General features: G+C 44.1%; 1 protein-coding gene across 4 annotated transcripts in view; it reads right to left on the reverse strand.

Moving 5' to 3' along the window:
* Positions 1-21317, reverse strand: part of SLC22A15 (solute carrier family 22 member 15) — an 86708-nt gene that overhangs the window by 31571 nt on the left and 33820 nt on the right. For all 4 annotated transcript variants that reach the window (XR_007126769.1, XM_047726832.1, XM_047726831.1 and 1 more), the window contains exons 3-6: positions 14066-14198; positions 13040-13204; positions 9496-9625; positions 2675-2890 (exon numbers count right to left, since the gene is read on the reverse strand). Coding sequence is in view for 3 of the 4 variants with exons in the window: in XM_047726832.1 (XP_047582788.1) it covers positions 2675-2890; positions 9496-9625; positions 13040-13204; positions 14066-14198 (644 nt within the window). In the remaining variant the exon portion in view is untranslated. The remainder of the gene's footprint in view (positions 1-2674; positions 2891-9495; positions 9626-13039; positions 13205-14065; positions 14199-21317) is intronic.

The following is a 21317-nucleotide window of genomic DNA, read 5'->3' on the forward strand; positions in this document are numbered from 1 at the left end:
TTTCTCTGTAGCATGTGATGCTGTTTGATAGGTAGGACTTCTTTGAGAATTGGAGTCAGTCCTCTCAAACCCTGCTGCTGCTTTGTCAACAAAGTAATATTCTAAACCCAATGTTGCCATTGCAACAGTCTTCACAGCAGGAGTAGATTCCGTCTCCAGAAACCACTTTCTTTGCTCATCCGTAAGAAGGTGACTCTTCATCCATGCAAGTTCAATCATGAGATCACAGCAGTTCAGTCTGTCTTCAGGGTCCACTTGTCATTCTCGTTCTCTTGCTGTTTCCATCACATCTTCAGTTACTTCTTCCACTGAAGTCTCGAACCCCTCCAAGTCAGCCACAAGAGCTGGAATCAACTTCTTCCAAACTCCTGTTAATGTGGATATTCTGACCTCTTCCTATGAAACATGAATGTTCTCAATGGCATCTAGAATGATGAATCTTTTCCAGAAGGTTTCCAATGAACTCTGACCAGGTCCATGGAAGGAATCACTATCTCTGGCACCCAAACCCTTACAAAGTGTATGTCTTAAATCATAAGATTAGAAAGTTGAAATGACTCCTTCATCCACAGGCTGCAGAACAGACGTGTTGGGGGGGCATGAAAACCGTATTCATCTCATTGGCCATCTCCCTCAGGGCTCCTGGGCACCCACGTGTATTGTCAGTGAGCAGTAATGTTTTGAAAGGAATCTTTTTTTTTTCTGAGCAGTCGGTCTCAATAGTGGGCTTCAAATATTTGTAAACAGATGTGCTGCCATCCAGGCTTTGTTGTTCCCCATAGAGAGCACAGGCCCTAGCATGCTCATGGTCAGTGAGCGCTGGCTTCCACTTTAAGTCACCAGCGGCATCAGCCCCTGTTGAGAGTGTCGGACTGTCCATGTACTGACTCCTCTTCTCTGACTATAGAAGTCCTACATGGCATCTTCTTCCAAAAGAAGGCTGTTTCACCGACATGGAAAGCTGTTGTTCAGTGGAGCCAGCTTCATGGGTTCTCTGAGCTGGATCTTCTGGAGAACCCGCTGCAGCTGCCACATCAGCACTTGCTGCTTCACCTTACGCTTCTCTATTACAGATACGGCTTATTTCCTTAAACTTCGTGGACCAAACTCTGTGAACTTCAAACTCTCCTTCTGCAGCCTCCCTCCCCACCTCAGCCTTCACGGAATTGAAGAGAGTTAGGGCCTGGCTCTGGATCAGACTCTGGCTTAGGGGAATGTTGTGGCTGGTTTGATGTTTTAACCAGACCACGAGAACTGTCTCCTAATATATCAGCAATAAGGCTGTTTAGTTTTTAATCATCCATGTGTTCACTAGAGTAGTGCTTTTCATTTCCTTTAAGAACTTTTCTTTGATGCATAACTTGGCCAATTGTTTGGTGCAAGAAGCCTAGCTTTTGGCCTATCTTTGGCTTTTAACATGTCTTCCTTGATAAGCTGGGCCATTTCTAGTTTTTGATTTGCAATGAGAGACATGTGACTGTTCTTCTCACTTGAACACAGAAAGACCATGGTAGGCCTAATTTAACTGGCCTAATTCTGATATTGTTGTGTCTCCAGGAATGGAGAGCCCCAAAGAAGGACAGAGCTAGGGAAATGGCCAGTCAGTGGAATAGTCAGAACCCACACAACATTTATTAAGTTCACTGTCATATACAGATGTGCTTCGTGGTATCCCCGAACAATTATAATAGTAACCCCAAGGATTACTGATCACAGATCACCATGACAAACAGAATACTAATGAAAAAGTTTGAAATATTGCGAGGATTAACAAAATGTGACACAGAGTCACGAAGGGAGCAAATACTGTTGGAAAATGGTGCCAGCAGACTTGCTCGAAGCAGGATTACCACAAACCTTCAACCATGAAACACAGAGTATCTGAGAAGCGCAGTAAAACGCAGAGCGCTTACACAGTACGACCACACACGGGCACATCATGCCCTGTATGATCGCCCATCCACTTTCTTCCCTTTCCACTTCATTCTTTAAGCAGAGTCATCTTGAACCATTTGGTGCGATTCACGCGAATGATGAGAGCATGTTGAGAGGCAGGTAGGAATAAGCTAAGCGAGAAAATCAGATTCAGAGACTATCTGTTCACACCCCGATTTGCACAGGTGGCTTGCAGTCCATCATTTCACACTCCCAGGACTCCATTTGTACAAGCAACAATACTGCCCACCCCCTGGGGAGTGAGCGAGCGAATGAAAATGCCACACAGTACAGGACGGGGCATGACAACTGGAGCGCGCTAGCCCACCAGCTTGATGCCAAAACCAAAGGTAGGTACTGTAAATTCCTATTTAGAAATTCTTCTAATATGCTTGCTCTCCTCTTTTTGGCGGGGGGACGGGGAGGCTGGTTGTGTGGGTACTTAAATATTTACATGAAAGAGCTCAGGAGCAAAGATGTGTTTCTGCTATCTATTTACTCAAGTTCAGTAAACCTGCCATCTGTAAACCGTGGGTCCCTCCTCAACCGAGAGGGTACCATGAAAGTGGAGCGGAGTGCAACACGGGCAACAAGAGGCAGAGGACCTGTTCTTGAGAAAACCACTTCAAGCTGACAAATCAGGTAAAATTTTCTGTGAGCCTGGAGAAGGAACACATCATCAACAGCTCTTTAGCAACCTGAGTTGAAGATTGGGACAATACCCCTAGGGAATAATTACCAGATGAACATCAGGGTCAGCGTGTGCCCCAAGAGGATGCGGTAACGGAACAGATCCAGGAAGCTTCCGGTCTCTCTGTGGCTCCTGCTGGCCGGGTAGGTTAGTGAGAATGTACACTTGAGCTTGCGGTTCCTCCTGGCAATGAGGTACAGGGCTGCTTCAGCCTCACTCAGTCGACCCTGGGAGTATAACCAACGAGGTGATTCAGGAATGAATCTGAAAGAGACGTCAGTAAAAGCTGTATATTCATACAGGAAGGAGACAATTCACCTAGGAGTATGCGGACTCCCTCACCACAACTGGATTCCTTGTGAGGGTTAAAACTACCTCTCCCAGTGACAGGTGAAAGACAGAGGGGCCACTTTCAACAGCATGCCGGGGCTAAAAGGCAGCGGCTTTATGAAAGGAAACCAAGAACATACTTTGAAAACAGTAAAAAACAAAACAAAAAACAAATAAATAAAGTAAGCAGTATGCGTTTCCTTTTAAACAAATTTAAATAGATGAATGGCAAGTTAAGGCTCGAATACTGAGTGACACAAATTTTTCATAAAGCATGGGTCAGAGAGAGGGTTCTTAACCCTAGCCAAGTATAAGAATACTACTACAGAGATGGCAGGTGTTTAAGTTCTGACAAAGCCTCATAAAGAAGATAATTTTTATTGTCTCATCAGAAAAAAATATTTTTAAAACATGATTTTAAGGTAGCAATATGTTATTAAGAAAGCAGAGATTATTTTAAGACTCTAATAAAATCAAACAGGGTTCATCACATCTCAACTACTTACAAGCATTTCCTGCTTCAGAATGCTCGAATTGGTTGACATCTCACTTTAATATGTCCTCAGGGTGCGTTTCTGCCCGTGGACGCTGCCAAGTAAGCATCGTTAAAGTCTCCCCTCCCGCCGCCGTCATGTCTAAGTCAGAGTCTCCCAAAGAGCCTGAACAGCTGCGGAAGCTCTTCATCGGAGGTCTGAGCTTTGAAATAACCGATGAGAGTCTGAGGAGCCATTTTGAGCAATGGGGAACACTTACGGACTATGTGGTAATGAGAGACCCAAACACCAAGAGCTCCAGAGGCTTTGGGTTTGTCACATATGCCACTGTGGAGGAGGTGGATGCAGCCATGAATGCAAGGCCACACAAGGTGGATGGAAGAGTTGTGGAACCAAAGAGGGCTGTCTCGAGAAGATTCTCAAAGACCTGGTGCCCACTTAACTGTGAAAAAGATTTTTGTTGGTGGCATTAAAGAAGACACTGAAGAACATCATCTAAGAGATTATTTCGAACAGTATGGGAAAATTGAAGTGATTGAGATCATGACTGACCGAGGCAGTGGCAAAAACAGGGGTTTTGCTTTTGTAACATTTGATGACCATGATTCTGTAGACAAGATTGTCATTCAAAAATACCATACTGTGAATGGCCACAACTGTGAAGTAAGGAAAGCACTCTCTAAGCAAGAGATGGCTAGTGCTTCATCCAGCCAAAGAGGTCAAAGTGGTTCTGGAAACTTTGGTGGTGGTCGTGGAGGTGGTTTTGGTGGGAATGACAACTTTGGTCGCAGAAGAAACTTCAGTGGTCGAGGTGGCTTTGGTGGCAGTCGAGGTGGTGGTAGATATGGTGGCAGTGGGGATGGCTATAACGGATTTGGTAATGATGGAAGCAACTTTGGAGGTGGTGGAAGCTATAATGATTTTGGCAATTACAACAATCAATCCTCAAATTTTGGACCCATGAAAGGAGGCAATTTTGGAGGCAGAAGCTCTGGCCCTTATGGTGGTGGAGGGCAATACTTCACCAAACCACGAAACCAAGGTGGCTATGGTGGTTCCAGCAGCAGCAGCAGCAGCAGAAGGTTTTAATTACTGCCAGGAAACAAAGCTTAGCAGGAGAGGAGAGCCAGAGAAGTGACAGGGAAGCTATAGATTACAACAGATTTGTGAACTTAGCCAAGCACAGTGGTGGCAGGGACTAGCTGCTACAAAGAAGACATGTTTTAGACAATACTCATGTGTATGGGCAAAAAAACTCGAGGACTGTATTTGTGACTAATTGTATAACAGGTTATTTTAGTTTCTGTTCTGTGGAAAGTGTAAAGCATTCCAACAAAGGGTTTTAATGTAGATTTTTTTTTTTGCACCCATGCTGTTGATTGCTAAATGTAATAGTCTGATCATGACGCTGAATAAATGGGTCTTTAAAAAAAAATGTCCTCAGGGTATTTCCTGTCCCTAAGGCCTTAAAGAATTAAAGTCATCTTCTGGTTAACTTCCAGGTACCAAATAATCATTTTCTGCTACAACTACGAAGTACTGAACAGTTATATCGCCACTAATATTTTCCAGTAGTTTTAAGACTTGGCTCTCTGATATGCCCTTTTCCTCTGCACACTTCTCTGTACATGGCTAGAGGACTTGTCAAAGACAAACGGGGACAGGACCAGTGACACCTCGTTTACTAAATATAGCTTCGAGTACCTTTTGATCTAATGTGACATTATTTGCTTAACATGAAGCTTCTATCTATGAGTACCACTGGCCACTGAAGATGCCTTCTAGAATTCTCCATGCCTTCCCATAGGCATAGTGACGTGGCGACAAATACCATGGAATTTGGAACTTCGTGGACAGCCAGTCCATCAAAAACCACTTACTGAGCACTTTCATTCTGTATCCAGCAATGCAGTGGGTGCTAAGAGGAAAAAAGAAGGCAGGAATCCTCCCAGAGCTTTGCTGCTGGGGAGAGAACATTCGTGCACATCTGGTCGTCAACAAAAGCAGGGCCACAGACCTTCTACGACAGCCTAAAAAAAATCCCTTGATTTACGGCTTCATTACCATTCGATTATTGTTTCTAATACACAAGCAGATAATCAAGCAAAATAGTGTTCAGCTGGAAGTCAGGTCAGCCGATCAACTAGTGGAACCACTGGCCCTATTCACCAGGCAGCTGACCAGCCACCATGTAAACCACGTGATGGACTCTAAGTGCGAATACAAAGAACATAAAAGAAGCCTACTGTGATGAGCACGGAGAGTAGCCCTGGGAGGGAAAAGGAAGTGGGACACCAGAAGTCTGTCGTAATAAAAATTAAAACCAAGGGGGATGGGGAGGTGAGAGAAAGGAGACAAGGGAACCGCCAAAATACTAACAGTCACGAACTTCGGGTCATTTAGCTCACTGCCCCCTTTCCCTCCAACTTCCCTGCTTTCAGAATTGTTGATAAGCATTCATCACTGTTAAAATGTTTGTAAACTGCTGTTACATAAATGTTTGCATCACTGTTAAATGTTTATAAATCACTTTTGTACTTGAGAGATAGTCACACTTTGGGAATTTGAGTTACTAAACCATTTCTGCATGGAAAGGGTCTGTCTTGCACACAAACGGAGGACCTGACACATCCCCACACTTGGAGAAGCCAGGAAGCTCCCTTACACAAAGGCTCACCCAGCTGCCCACGGATGGACTTGGGAGTATAAATTCCAACGCGTGCCGATTCTGCATATCAAACAGCAAGACGTGCTTTTAAAAGAAAGAGCAGTCTTTGAACATGCTGACCACTGCATGGTGCTAGGGACATCTCCGGAAGCTACACAGCTAATTTAACAATGTTGTCTCTACTCAAAACATGTCCTGTGAATTTCTCAGAAGGTGGAAAATCCTTGTAAATTATGGGGCTCTGATTTGTAGAGTAAAACTGTTTAAATCCACGTATTGTGAAAATGAGGATTTTTTAAACTATGCACTAAACGGGCGCCTGGGTGGCTCAGTGGGTTAAGCCGCTGCCTTCGGCTCAGGTCATGATCTCAGGGTCCTGGGATCGAGTCCCGCATCGGGCTCTCTGCTCAGCAGGGAGCCTGCTTCCCTTCCTCTCTCTCTGCCTGCCTCTCTGCCAACTTGTGATCTCTGTCTGTCAAATAAATAAATAAAATTAAAAAAAAAAATAAACTATGCACTAATGTTTCTAGCAAAATAAAAAAAAAAAAGGTAGGACCCTAAAATAATGAGTTTTTCTTATGTTACTGACAGCTATTTCTGAAGGCTAACTGCCGCTGTTTTTGTGCCCACACCTGTCCAGTGGACCTGAAGGATCATCGTGCGGAAGGCCCTGGGCATCAGTGCTGGGGGACACGTTGATGGAGCTGAGCAGCCTCCAGGGAGGGAGCTCCTAGTGCAGAGGGAGCCGGGCTCCAGCATGAGGTGGAAAGAGAGCCGTCAAAAAGCGTGGGGTAAGTGCTGGAGAATTCAGAAGCCAAAACAAATGACGGGCAGCTGGAGGGGCGATGGGGAGAAGTTTGGAGGGGGTGGCATTTGAGCAAACCCAGAAGGCCAGGAGTTAACTGGGAAGGGCAGGGGCAGCAGTGAGAAGGGCAAGGCAGGCAAGCAGGACAGGACAAGCTGATGCCAGAAACCATAAGCAGCTCGCTGTGCTCAGGACACAGGATATGGGAAATGGGCTAATATACTATCAGAGGAGATAAACTGCAGGCTGACCACTGGAAGGCCTAATGGAATAAATATATATATTTCAGGTTCACATGCTCTTTTTTCTCTATTTCCTATTTTTTCCTGACCCAAATTCATTTCCTAGGGTGTGGATGACCCCCCAGCACTGGGGCCATAACAAACTCAGACCACATTCAGAAAAACAGGCAGGGGTGCCTGGGTGGCTCAGTGGGTTAAGCCTCTGCCTTCAGGTTGGGTTATGGTCTCAGGGTCCTGGGATCGAGGCCCGAGTCGGGCTCTCTGCTCAGTAGGGAGCTTGCTTCCTCCTCTCTCTCTGCCTGCCTCTCTGCCTTCTTGTAATCTCTCTGTCAAATAAATAAATAAAATCTTAAAAAAAAAAAAAAAAAAAGACAAGACAGGCAGAACAGCTCATGCCATCCATCAGAGTCGCTCTAAAGGAGACTTATGAGCTATTTAAAAAGAAAATTCATTTGTTAACCCATATTTACATGACAGCTTATTAATTCAAGGATGATGCTAGGCACCCATTTATTCCAAAAATTTGTAATACACAAACTAATAAAATGTTGTCAGTTTCCCTTTATGGTAGAATTATCTCATTCCAATTCATATAACTAAATGCATTTAATACATTTTGCTTTTTAAGTACAGGTAAACTATTTCTATTATACTTATTCTTTAAAGTTTATTTAAGTAATTTCTATAACCAGCGTGGGGCTCAAACTCACAACCCCAAGATCAAGAGTCTCATGCTCTTCCAACTGAGCCAGTCAGGTACCCCTGCCTGGTTATACTCATTTTTGCACTTAATTCTCTTATTTCAAAGAGAATACAAAAACAAATTTCAGTTCAATCCTCAATCTACCAAATCTCAATTAGTAGAACTTGAATAAAGAACGACTACATTAAAGATGCATCTGAAGGAAAATTCTACCACAGATATCCCTCACTTTATGGCACAGAAGCTGGTACCAACTTCTGAAGATTTTATTTATTCCTAAGATTTTAATGATTAAAATTAGAGGTCTGATACCTCAGGAGAAAGCCCTTCATAAGCACATTAAAACTTCTGGTGAAATAAAACTAAAAATTCAAACTTCTTTTTCTTTTAAATATTTTATTTATTAGAGAGAAAAAGAGAGAGAGAGCGCACAAGCGGGGAGCAGGGAGCCTGATGAGGAACTCGATCCCAGGACCCTGAGACCATGACCTGAACTGAAGGCAGATGCTTAACTGACTGAGCCACCCAGGTGCCCCTAAAACGACAAACTTTTTTTTTTTTTTAAAGATTTTATTTATTTATTTGACAGACAGAGATCACAAGTAGGCAGAGAGACAGGCAGAGAGAGAGGAAAGGAAGCAGGCTCCCTGCTGGGCAGAGAGCCTGATGTGGGGGCTTTAACCCACTGAGCCACCCAGGCACCCCTATAACGTCAAACTTCTTAAAAACATCATTAAATTGATGAAATAAGAAATGGAATAGTATTACTTCTTTGTGACTAAAGATCAGAATGTAGTATAGTATTTATGACTGAAACTGGGCTTCTAGGCCCCAACAAGATGGTCAGTATTTAATGTTAATTTTATGAAGAACTCTGTAAATGTCTCTTAAGTATTTGTTTTATATTTGTTAAATAGCCTGAGGCTATTTAGGGAAGAATATTAATAAATAATACCATTCTATTATATATTATGTAATACATATCATATAACAAACACTATTAATAACCTTATTAATCAAGTACTTGCTATGGGAAGAAAGAACTGGTAAAAGGGTTCCAAGTTGTTGGCTTGCCTTATAGTGTTTAGAGCCCCACGGTGTAACCTCTGAGCTGTTTACAGCATCCCGCCCTGACCAGGGAATCACCCTTTTACTGCTTTAAGCCCGTCCACCCAAAGGATTTCTCCCATATCTGAGAGTCTTCCTGTGTCCACACTAGACGCCCTGAAGTAAGAGTCACCTGAAGGATGGACAGTTACAGCTACACACGGGCCACGAATGGACTGCGATATCCGCAGCATCACAGCTGAGCCAGACGCCTAGCCCTTGACCTGATCCAGCCTGAAGATCTTCAGGCTCGAGGCCTTAGGCTTACCAAGTCAATAACTTGAAGGTTAAAATGCAGGCTATGGAGAGGTTACTTGACACAAGGGACACCTGCGCCCTGATTTAATCAAGCACCTCTTCCCAGCAGCTGTCTGGCACTGGGGCGCTTGTGGGACAGCTCTTCACCAAGGTCAGTTCAGGCAAACTCCGGAAAGGGAATAACGCCACTCATTGACCCACGTCCTCTTAAGACATTCCTTCCGTGTCTTAAATTAAACCTCTAAGAGGAAAAACTACTCACAAAGACAGAAGGAAGACCACCGTTCCCTGCAGGTTCACCAGAATGGCGAGGGTCCTCCAGGAGCGGATGAAGTACCCCAACAGGGCATACTGGGCAATGCCGACCGCGAAGAAGAGGCCACCGATCGACCCTAAGTCCGGGAAAAGACGCCTGTTACTGGGGAAAGCACCTTCCACACCACCCTTCCCGACCCGAGGCACAGAGGCAACGCCTTCCTGGAAGGGCGTCAGCAGAAAAGAACCTACACACATAGCGACTGTCGGATGAGAAAAGTGGCAGAGAGGCCAGTGAGTGAGGGGAAAAGGAGGAAGGACAGGCGAAAAACACAAACCACACATGGTCAAGATGAATTTTAAGGGTTTGCCCAAGTGCTTTCCGCACGAAAGGCTGTGCTGACATTCACCGCGCATGCGCTGAAGCTCGGAGAGATGCTTTGCTGGCTGGCCAGACCGTTTTTAGATCATGAGATTATCGAAATGCTGGGACTTCATCTTATCAAATCCTCCTCTTAAATCATAGGCTCCTCCTCAGCTCTCCCTCCTGCCCTTCCCCATTGGGTGTATCAGCACCAGATACATGACATTTTATAGCTCTCTGATTCTTGTCTGTCTCCACAAAGCATGGATTTTTGCCAGCAGGCTTAGAGGAAAAAAAAATCACCCATGGGATTGTGAAAAATTCTGTTTTTTTTTTTTTGTTTTTTTAAATAAATGCTGAGATGGGATTAAGTCCCCCTGGCTTGCCCAATATATGTGTGAAATTATACCTCTGACTCACTTTCTATAACTGCTACTACCACGGTGTGCAGCAGTACCCGCTACCATTTATCGTGCATTCCACTTTTGACATATGTCGTCCTACAAACAGGTGCCGTTAGAGCCATACACAAAGAGGAAACAGCACAGAGAGGTCAGGGGTGCTGTCTAGGACACGGAGCTGTGTGCAGGGTGGGGCAAGCCTGCGAGCTGTCCTCGTCCTCCTTCTCCATCCTCCTACAGAAAGGCAGGCTTCTGTGGGGAACGTACAGCAACAGGACCTTGTTGATCTTGCTACAAGAACTTTCTACAAGAATTCTATAAAAGAAACGTGTTCTTGTTTCTTGCCCAGGGATGATCAATTCTCTAGCCATAATGACATGTCTACTCTGTGCCCTAGTGAGGGGAAGGGGGGAGCAGAGGGGAGAGTGAAGTGGCAGCATGTTCAGCACACCAAATCCAAACATGTGGTCTGATAAGGAAGGAAGTGGGGATACTGTGATTTCCCTGGAAATTTAAGATAATCAATAGCTATTACAGCTTCATTACAGGGCATCAGACAGCACCTGGCTTCCAAGAATAACAGTTTCTGCCATTGCTCAGAACAGCTCCGAGCACTTGGTATCCACTGACAACGTAGTCAAAAAGAAGACAGCCCACAGAATGGGACTGTTCCAGAGGGACTGAGTTCAGACCCTAGTTCTGCCACCTGCTGCTGTGTGACCTCAGGCAAATCACTAAATGTCTCTGAGCCTCAGTTTTCTCGAGGGTAGTTGTTAGTTTAGGATGAAATAATGCCTGCTATACAAATATACAAAGACTAGCTATACTGTCCTACTGTGATATGAGTATAGCTGTCTATACCCATCTATTACCCTCCCTCCAAAAAGCCACTGGGAAGCTTCCCAGGGTGAGTACCTACTATAAGATACTGTCTACCTAACACCCTATCTAATTCCAAGAATATCCTTTCTCTCTTCTAGAGAGTGGACCTCCCCTTCCTTTATCCCTGTGGTTCAAGACGGGGCTGCCCATCACAGTTCCACTCACTGCAGGGCCTCAGCTGGGCTAGTCCGAGCTCTGAGCCCAGATTTTAAATACTACACTTGGTAGTAAGGGCTGAGGGCTACAGGGGCCCATCCCTGACTGCACAGAGAAAGCTTCTCAGGGAGGACTCGGGGGCAGAGACAAGAAGCATCGGACTTCCTGGTTCTGGGCATCTTTGAGGCCTGGACCTTCAGGGGTTTGGTTATATTAACCACATAATTTCCCTTTATATACAGAGGCTCATCAGAGTTGAGGCTCTGTCCCCTATAATCAGTATGAGTTGGTATTGACTGGGTATGGTAGACAAGAGGACAGGAGCAGAAGGCGTCTCCTTTAATGACCGTAAATGCCATGAAGACATTACCACAGACAAAGGTCCCGGAAGGTGAAGGTTTTAGGAGAAAGAAAGCAATACTTTTTATTTGAGGGTCCAAGCGACATTCAGATCTCATGTCCAACAAGAAGCTGCACATGTTTGCCTAGAAATGACAACAGAGGTGGTGTGGAGATGCAGATGTGGGAAGGCTCTAGGTTATTTAGTCAAAAAATTAATTAAGTGAACTTTTCAAATCACCACTTTTTGCATGTTATAATTCTGGAGTGTCACTGGTGGTCTTCTGTTTACAGGCTATTAGATATTGATCCTATTTTTCAGATTTCCTGTTTCTTTTAGATCACTTTCATTTTCAAGTCTGCTATGTTTGCTTCGTTCACACTAGTAAAAACTAAATTTTGGTAGCTTAGACTTCATTTTCGTAAATTGTACTAGCAATCCACCCAGTTGCAAGCAAAGCCATGAGGTCCAGCTGATTCCTCTTTCTCTCCCCACTCTGACCCTTCAGCAAGTCGCTGCCCCACCAAAATCCAGCTCACATGGCCCTCTTCTCTGCTCCTCTCCCCGCACTGTGTCTGAGCAAGCCCCCATTGTGTTTCACAGGCCAACCACAACCACCTCCTCTATGACTCTTCAATTTTTCCTCCTCCGATGGTCTATTCTCCACACCTTTGCCACAGCTGTCCATCTGTATCCTATCTGATCCTATAGCTCCACTATTTAATTCACCCGCTGGCTTCTTACTGCATTTCAAATAAAAATGAGTTTCTTATTTGGCCTAGCACTGGCCCTATATCAACTGGTCCTCCCAACTTGTCCCTCCCCTGCCCAGGAGATAAATATTTAATAAAATACAGTAAGAAGGGGATGCCTGGGTGGCTCAGTTGGTTAAGCAGCTGCCTTCAGCTCGGGTCATGATCCCGGTATCCTGGGATCGAGTCCCACATCGGGCTCCTTGCTTGGCAGGGAGCCTGCTTCTCCCTCTGCCTCTGCCTGTGCTCACTCTCGCTCCTCTCTCTCTGACAAATAAATAAATAAAATCTTAAAAAAAAAAAATACAGTAAGAAGGCACTGGGAAAGGAACGTCTAGGCTTTTTTACGTCTGTGCCACTTTTCAGTTTAAGGTGTAAACAGTTAATATCCTTCTGAAGAAAATGACACTCCTGGAACAATCTGGAGGCAAGCTCACCATCTATGAAGCAGGCCTCAGGGGAGACTGTCTACAGAGGGATATGAATAAAATGACTTGTTCAAGGTCATAGAGAACAAACTTTGGAAAGCAAATCTAATGGTGAGATGGAGCACCTCAAGTCCAAGTGCATTTTAGCCTCTGGGGTTCAGCTGGCTTCCTTCGAGGTTTTACAGGGAAGCTCACCATCTCTGTCATGTGCACGGAGTGAAGCAGTACCTGCGAGTGCCCAGTAGGCGGTGCCCACACATTCGTTCAGCAGGACGAAAGCCACCAGCGACATTCCTCCGTTCATCACGCCCACCAGGAAGCGAGTTATTGCAAAGATGGCATAGGAGGGGGAAAACCCATTTGCAATAGCAAATAAGATGTCAAGAGCAAAACCTAGAATTAGAGGAACAGCAGTCAATAACCCGGACATAAAACAGTATTTGATCAAAGTAATAAATTATACTGACTTTACACCTGCAAAGATAAATCTCTGTAAACTTAAATTTTTCTAAGCTATGCTTTTTTAAAAAAACATTTTCTCTTAAAAACTATAAAGAAAAACTAAGGTTTATCTTTGTTTGTTACAAGTTGATAATCTGTCAATCATGCACAGTTTTCAATTATTCACAACAGTGTGGGAAATGGAAAAATCCCAGCTCATGCTCAGCTTGTCAAAAGAACTATGCTGGTTCTTATAGAGCATATTTGAAATGAACCAACAGACAAGATACAAGGAAACAGATCTCGTACACTGGCTCAGTCTCTGTTCTCTTTTTAGAAATGTGGCATAAGTTAGAATTCCAGAGTTGCCAAAAGGACCATCATCTCTGAAAAGCTTAGACACAAATACGTGGCCTTCCCCAGGTATGCTGCTGGTGCCTTGAAAGCGCTTGGCCAGAATCAATTCTGGCTGCAGTGCGGCCTCTTGCTAGTGTATTAAAAATCAGTTCTGTATCCACATGGCAATTTCCGGAGAACGCTAAGGAAGTAAGTCCTCCTATTCAGTGCATGAACACTCTTTTTTTTTTTTTTTTTTTAGATTTTATTTATTTATTTGACAGAGAGAAAGAGAGATCACAAGTAGGCAGAGAGGCAGGCAGAGAGAGAGAGGGAAGCAGACTCCCCGTTCAGCAGAGAGCCCGACGTGGGGCTCGACCCCAGGACCCCAAGATCATGACCCGAGCTGAAGGTAGAGGCTCAACCCACTGAGCCACCCAGGCGCCCCTCAGTGCATGAACACTCTTAACTGATTACCTGTGAGATAGACCTTTTTCCTTCCAAAGCGATCTGAAAGCTGACCAAAGGAGATGACTCCCACAAACACACCACTGAAGAAGAAAGAGCTCGCTGCACTGACTTTGTAAGATCTATTGGCAATTAAAAACCACTAAAGGAAGAGAAAACAGAAAGGACATTTAGATCACAGAAAAGGTGGATGGACTGTTAGCTATTAAAAAAATACAAATGCACAACCAAAACTTGTACACTGGAAACTCTCTACCGCATCCCCCACTACTAACCACAGTGTGGTAGAACATCTATCCTGGACAATATCCAAGGAGGTTTTGTCTTCAGAAACACTAGAAATCATTATTATTATAAAATGCTCCCATAATACACATCTTAATACAGCACTAAATATGGTATATAATAGCTACTTTTATTTAGGCACGTCCCTCCTTATAGATCTTGAGAGAAGGAGCTGTGACCCATCCATTCCCATTTCTCTGCTGCCCTAATATACTATAGGACATATATGAGGCAATCAATGAATAGTCCTTTTCACCAATAAGTTAATGGGTTTTAAGCCCCGTTAGCATTTTTCTTAAAAAATTGATCATAGAATTACCATATGATCCAGTAATTCTACTTCTGGGTATATGCATAAAAGAAGTGAAAGCAGAGATTCAAACAGATATTTGCACCCTAGCGTTCATGGCAGCACTACTCACAGATGTCAAATGAAGGTGAATGAAAATGTGGTAGATACACACACTAGAATATTATGCAGCCTTGAAAAGGAATGAAATTTTTGGCAAGCGAGGTCATGATGAATCTTAACCTTATGCTAAGAGAAATAAGCAGACAAAAAAAGACAAATATGGTATGATTCTGCTTATGATGGGATATTGTGATTTATAGTAAGAAATCTGTACTTGATGTTCCTGAAACCCCTGTAATTTCCTACAGAAGAGTCATAGGGGCATCTTTGGTTATGATATTTAAGTTTTGATCCCAGTTCCTGAAATAACTTCAGAGTATTAAAGGAGAAATGGGTGTCCTTTGTTATTTATAACAAGCCTCTTTCAACCACACTTGAGTTTATTTAATGAGGTGACTTTTGGAAAGCCCCTTAGATGGGGGCTGGTTGCCGGGGAACCAACTCCATGATTAGACTAGGGTTGGAACATTCAGACCCATGTGGGAGGGAGGATCCCTGCCCCGCCCTTGGGGGAGGGGAAGAGGGACCGGAAGTTGAACTAATTGTCAATGGCTAATTATTTAATTATTTAATCAATGATGCCTATGTAATGAAGCCTCCCTAAAACCACAAAAGGATAGGGGTTTGAGAAGCTTCCCAGTTGGTGAACATAGTGGAGGTGCTGGTAGAGTGGGGCCCAGGAAGGGACTGGAAGCCTGCTCCCCTTCCCACATGCCTTATCTTGGGCGTCTCTTCCATCTGGCCGTTACTGAGTTATCCTTCATGATAAACCAGTGATGTAATAAGAGGTTTTCCTGAATTCTGTGAGCTGCTCTGGCAAATTAATCTATCCCGAGGAGGAGACTGTAGGAACCTCTGATCTCTGGTCACTCAGAAGTATAGGAAACAATGTGGACTTGAAACTGTCATCTGAAGGCACGCACAGGGTCAGCCTCGTGGGACTGAGCCCAGAAATTGGTGGGATCTAATGCTACCTCCAGGTAGAAGGTGTCAAAATGGAGTCAAACTCTAGGATACCCAGCTGGTGTGTCACAGCTGTGTGACATGGGAACCGGCTACACCTGCCCCCACAAACCCTACCTCACACGTCTGGCGGAGGAAAGGGTCAGCAGTGAGACAGCTGACAGTGAAGGAGGCATGGAAGGAAGGCGGTTCCTTCAACAGGAGTTGTCAAATCCAGAGACTGAAAGTCAAATAAAGGCTCCCAGGGGCTGGGGGAATGGGGAGTTAACTGTTTCATGGGTACAGATTTTCAGTTTGCAAAGTTCTAGAGATGGACAGCAGTGATGGTTGCATGACATGAATATATTGAATGCCGCTGTACCTTTAAAATAGCTAAAATATTACGTTTTATGTTATGTATATTTTACCACAATAAATAAAACCAATCCTCCTTCACATTCCCCTCTCCTGGAGTCCGTAAAGACAGGCTCAGAGAGTGTCCCAACATGCAAAAAGGTGCCCGCCTTGGCTGTCCCTTCACCTCTCGGAACTCCCTTCCCAGGCTCCAACAAGCAGTCATTAAGACTCAGAGCACATCTGACTTCTCTTTTATTTCCGGTCAGACTGTGATGCTGAAGATCCTGACCAGACAAGCTTCCGGACATCTCTCGGAGGCAGTACCAATAACAAAATTCATGAAACTAGGACAATAATATTCACTGGAAAATAAATGAGGATAATGCCCCCTCACTAATGCTGGACTCGACTTTTAAATTCCCCCATTCTTCACACACAGGTTTTGTTTTTTTTTTTTTTTCGGATTTTATTTATTTATTTGAGAGAGAGAATGAGAGAGAGAGAGGGAGCACGAGAGGGGGAAGGTCTGAGGGAGTAGCAGACTCTCCCCTGAACAGGAAGCCCAATGAGGGACTCGAGCCCAGAACTCCGGGATCATGACCTGAGTCAAAGGCAGTCACCCAACCAACTGAGCCACCCAGGCGGCCTTCACACACAGTTCTTTCTTTCTTTTTTTTTTTTAAGATTTTATTTATTTATTTGACAGACAGAGATCACAAGCAGGCAGAGAGAGAGGAGGAAGCAGGCTCCCTGCTGAGCAGAGAGCCCGATGCGGGGCTCGATCCCAGGACCCTGAGATCATGACCTGAGCCGAAGGCAGAGGCTTAACCCCCTGAGCCACCCAGGCGCCCCTCACATGCAGTTCTTAAAGAGGTTAGTTAACTGCTTTTCCCAGCCCCTCGTGGCTGAGAAATCATAAACTGTGGTGTCACTGCTTTAAGAAATAGTAATCAGGATGTTACGGCTCCCGGTGGCAGTCATGGTACAAATAAGAGGGACGGAAGCAGTGTGACCAAAATCTGAGAAATGTTCCAGACAGCTTTTCATTCAGGTATTCAATAAATTGATTCGTTTCTATTGAAGGTTAATGACTACACTAAGCACTGGCAATACAGATGTGAAGAAGCTGGACATGGTCCCTTCCTTCAGGGAGGGTAAGTGCCAGGAGAATAAACACAGAGGGAGAGACTGGGAGGGCACCTCTTCAAATAAGGTATTCAGGGAAGGCTTCTCTGGGGAGGTGACGTTTGCTCCTAAATGATAAGGAGTGACTCTCTCCTCCAGAAAGCTGTCCAGAGAACATGAGAATAAGTGCCCTACCCTAAGGTGAAGCGCCCCCAGGGCACCCCCAGTGGGGGCAGTATCATGAGGCCAGACAGGTGCATCAGGGTCAGATCACACAGGGCCTGGGCCACAGTGAGGAGCTGAGGTGTTACTCCAGTGCAAAGGAAAAGTCCTGGATTACTGGATGTAAGATTCTAAAGATCACTACGGCCACTCTTAGGGAATGCATTACAAGAGACAAAAGAGGGAGCAGGGAGGCCAGCGCACTAGCTCAGGAGACCATGGCAGCTTGGATGAGGGTGGGAGCAAAGGGGATGGAGAATTACAAGCACTTAGGATGGATTTTGAGGGCAGAACTGGCAGGACTTGCTGACGAACAGCAGATGGTGAGGGATGGAGAATCAAGGGTTTCACCAAAGTTAACTGTGGCCACTTGGTGGATGACCTTTACTGAGATGAGGAAGGTGGCAAGAGGAGATCACGTATGTGGTGGGAAAGAAAGAGCTTTGTTTGGACTTGCAGAGGTTAGGACGTCTATGAAACAGCCAAGAGATGATGCCAAGCAGATATCTGGACACGAGTCTTGAGCTCCAGGGAGAGGTTATGAGGTTTGTACCTATAGAGAGGGATGAGGGTCAAGACTGGGGACCAGGACGCTTCCATGTTCAGAGGCTGAGTAGGAAAAACCCATTATAGAAAACTCGTAAGTAGGACTCAGGGAGATAGCCAGAAAATGCGGAGGAGTGTGGAGTCACAAACGCTCTAAGGAGAAATCTGATTCAGGGAGAAAGGGGTGATCAAGCATGTGGAATGCTGCTTTAGAGGTCAGGTAAGATAAGGACAGAGATGAGCAGTTATATTTAGAAACAAATGGACACTTAAAAATAGCAATTTCAGTGAAGTGTGAAGGAAAGCCAGATTGGAGATAGGTGAGGAATTGGAGGAATTGGGGAACTGCTGGCAGCCGTCGTTTACAAAATGGTTTCCATAAGTTTTGCTGTGAAGAGGAGCCAAGAAATGGGACAGTGTAGGGATAGGTTATCTGGGGCAAAGATGATTGGCTTTTTTTGTTTTTATTTTTATTTATTTATTTATTTTTTTAAAAAAGATTTTATTTATTTATTTGACAGACAGAGATCACAGGTAGGCAGAGAGGCAGGCAGAGAGAGAGGAAGGGAAGCAGGCTCCCCGCTGAGCAGCGAGCCCGATGCGGGGCTCAATCCCAGGACCCTGGGATCATGACCTGAGCTGAGGGAGGAGGCTTTTAACCCACTGAGCCACCCAGGAGCCCCTGATTGGCTTTTTTTAAACATGTGTGCATGTTGATGAGAACAAGCCAGTACAGAAGATGTTCTTGCAGGAGAAAAGTATCTGGAAAAGCAAGAAGGGATAGGTTTTAGGGTAAGGCGTAGAGAGCTTAGCCTTTCACAGAAGCTGGGAGATGTCACTGCCAAGTAAAGCGAGCAAGAGAGGAAAGCAGAAGGCGGGCTCAGAAGCAGGGAGCGAAGAAACTCCCACCAGGTTGCTTCATTTCTTTTTCATTGAAATTATCAAGTGAGGTCACTGGCTGAAGGAGAGCAGAAGTGGAGGGGGGGATTTCAGGTTTCGGCAAGAATAGGACTAACTCCTCTCAGGAGTGGGACATGACCCATTCAAGGGAAATGCAGTGGGATTGCCAAGCCATGGTGAATAGGCATTTAAGCTCTGTGGCTACTAATTTTAAGAGGCTGTTGGGAGTTAAGCTTACATGGAGCTGGAAACTTCTGAGAAGTACTACAGAGAGAGAGAAGCACCAGGGCTTTGTGGGGATTTGCAAAGGAGTGATTATTATAATGGAATATGTGCTATTTAAGGAGAAAGGGCAGACATAGGGGAATGGTGGGTAGAGAAATGTCACCATCAGAAAAATCTCCTACACCATTAACTTTCCTGGAGTTCCCATTCTTGCCCTAAACTGAAACTTGGTGATCCCCTACAGAAATCATTCAGTGAACCAGATCCCTCTCAACTGGAGGCTGCTTTCCCTTCTACACCCATGGACCTGAGAGCCTGGGATGGGAGAAGACAACCAAAATTTCAAAATCATCAAATCACCTGAAGATCACATTACTAGATGGTATAATCCACTACCCTTCTAGAGCTGACAGAGATGCTAGCTTGTTTTAAAGTAACTACTCTTCCTCTCTTCCATAGTAATAATATGTTGCCGGCATATGGCTATCCAGATTGAAGACTAATGTCCCAATCTCTCTCACAATGAGGTATGACACGTTATCAAGTTCTGCACAATGAATGCCAACAGAAGCACCGTGTGGCAGGTGCTTTGTCTTAAGACTTCGTCTTAAGAGACAGCTGATTTACCCTTTGCCCCTTCTTCCTTTCTCTCCTACCACTTAGAATGTCTATATAAAAGCTGGAGCTTTACCTGGGGCCATGATGAAGAGTGCCACATATTAGGGATGGTAAAGTTAAAAGTTTAAGGAGCCTGGGAACCTGAGAACAATGGGGTAGCACCAGGGCATTGGCATATTTTTTAAGTTCTCCAGATGATTTTCATAGGTAATCAGGTTAAGAACCCCTGTCCTAGACCTGGTCATCCTCAACAGCTGTTATCATCTCTAAAATCCCGATTTTGAACATCCTACTAGCTGTCCTCCCACCCCCTACTCTTCCAACTCACTTCCCCCAGTACCCTACTCCAAACATGCTTGAACCTCTTCAAGACCCCTGGTCACCACACTCTACAGTAAGTATGGCCTGAGTCAGCAAAAAAGATTAAATCATGGTAAGAAGATCTGTATAGATCTTCTTAAGGATCTGTATAGAAAAGGGTAAAGTATATTGTAAATTTTCACATAAAAGAGATTAGAAGAGTTCTGAAATTTGAAGGAGAAATTCTATTTTGTGAAAAATTAATTATTTTGGATTATAGACAGTTCTGTGGTGGAATTTTCAACTTGTGAGAAATGTCTGATGACATTTTTCAGGTTGAAAAATAATCAAATATTAGATATATGGTTGGCCTAGAAAATGGAGGATGTGTTTGTCACAGGGGTATTCCTTCTCCTACAATGGTGAATAAACAAGGCTTCACTGAACTCATTTTTAATACCTTGAAGTTCAAACAACTTCTTTTTATGTTTTTCATGGTGTTAGTGTCTGCTTTGGTGTTTGCATGCCTTTCAAATGTAGCCAGCACCTTTAGCTTTGATTATCCTGCACCTCAATTTTTGCTAGTCTGTTTATATGGCCAAGATGTTTAAGCTCATACTGATCTGTCTTCTGCTTATTTAATAAAAAATGGCTAATGTGTCTTGTCAGTAATCAACTGTTCTGTTGACCACATCTGCAGAACTTCTCAAATCCATGAAAAAGGCCATAATAATCATCCTTCCAACGACCAGAAACCTGTCAACTTGGATGGCAATTTTAGGAAAAAGTAGCCTATGGGATGTTTGACTGGCAAATTCCAAATTCTGATTCTTGGGCTGCCAGTTTCATGTGTCAAAGTAATTTCGAGTAATTGTTCTTCATGTCAATGCTGACTGGGGTAATGCACTTCCTACTTCTCCTGGAATACATTCAGGAATGGGCAAAAAAATCTAAAGCCATTGTTAAATTTAAAAAAAAAAGCAAATTAAAGCATGCAAAGAATTCCCTGACTAATGCAGAACTCGCTGACTAATCCAGGTAAACTGGGCATGGTGCATTCAGAAACGTCAAGTCAAGGACTTAGGACAGTATGTTTACAAACAGCTTTCCATGTACACCATCCCCCAACATGTGAGATTTTAGTTTACAGTTTTGTTTCCAACTTCTAAAACCTTTCAAATATACTTTATGTATTTATCACATACCTATTACATGATCTAAAGAGTTTTATTTTGTCAAGGCTCAGACAAGATACACTAGGACAGTGATCCCTGTAGTATTTCAAAAGATGTACTGGAATGACTTACTTTTAAACTTTTGGAAAGAGGT

The sequence above is a fragment of the Lutra lutra genome, chromosome 4, assembly GCF_902655055.1.
Source record: "Lutra lutra chromosome 4, mLutLut1.2, whole genome shotgun sequence".
Classification (NCBI taxonomy): Eukaryota; Metazoa; Chordata; class Mammalia; order Carnivora; family Mustelidae; genus Lutra; species Lutra lutra.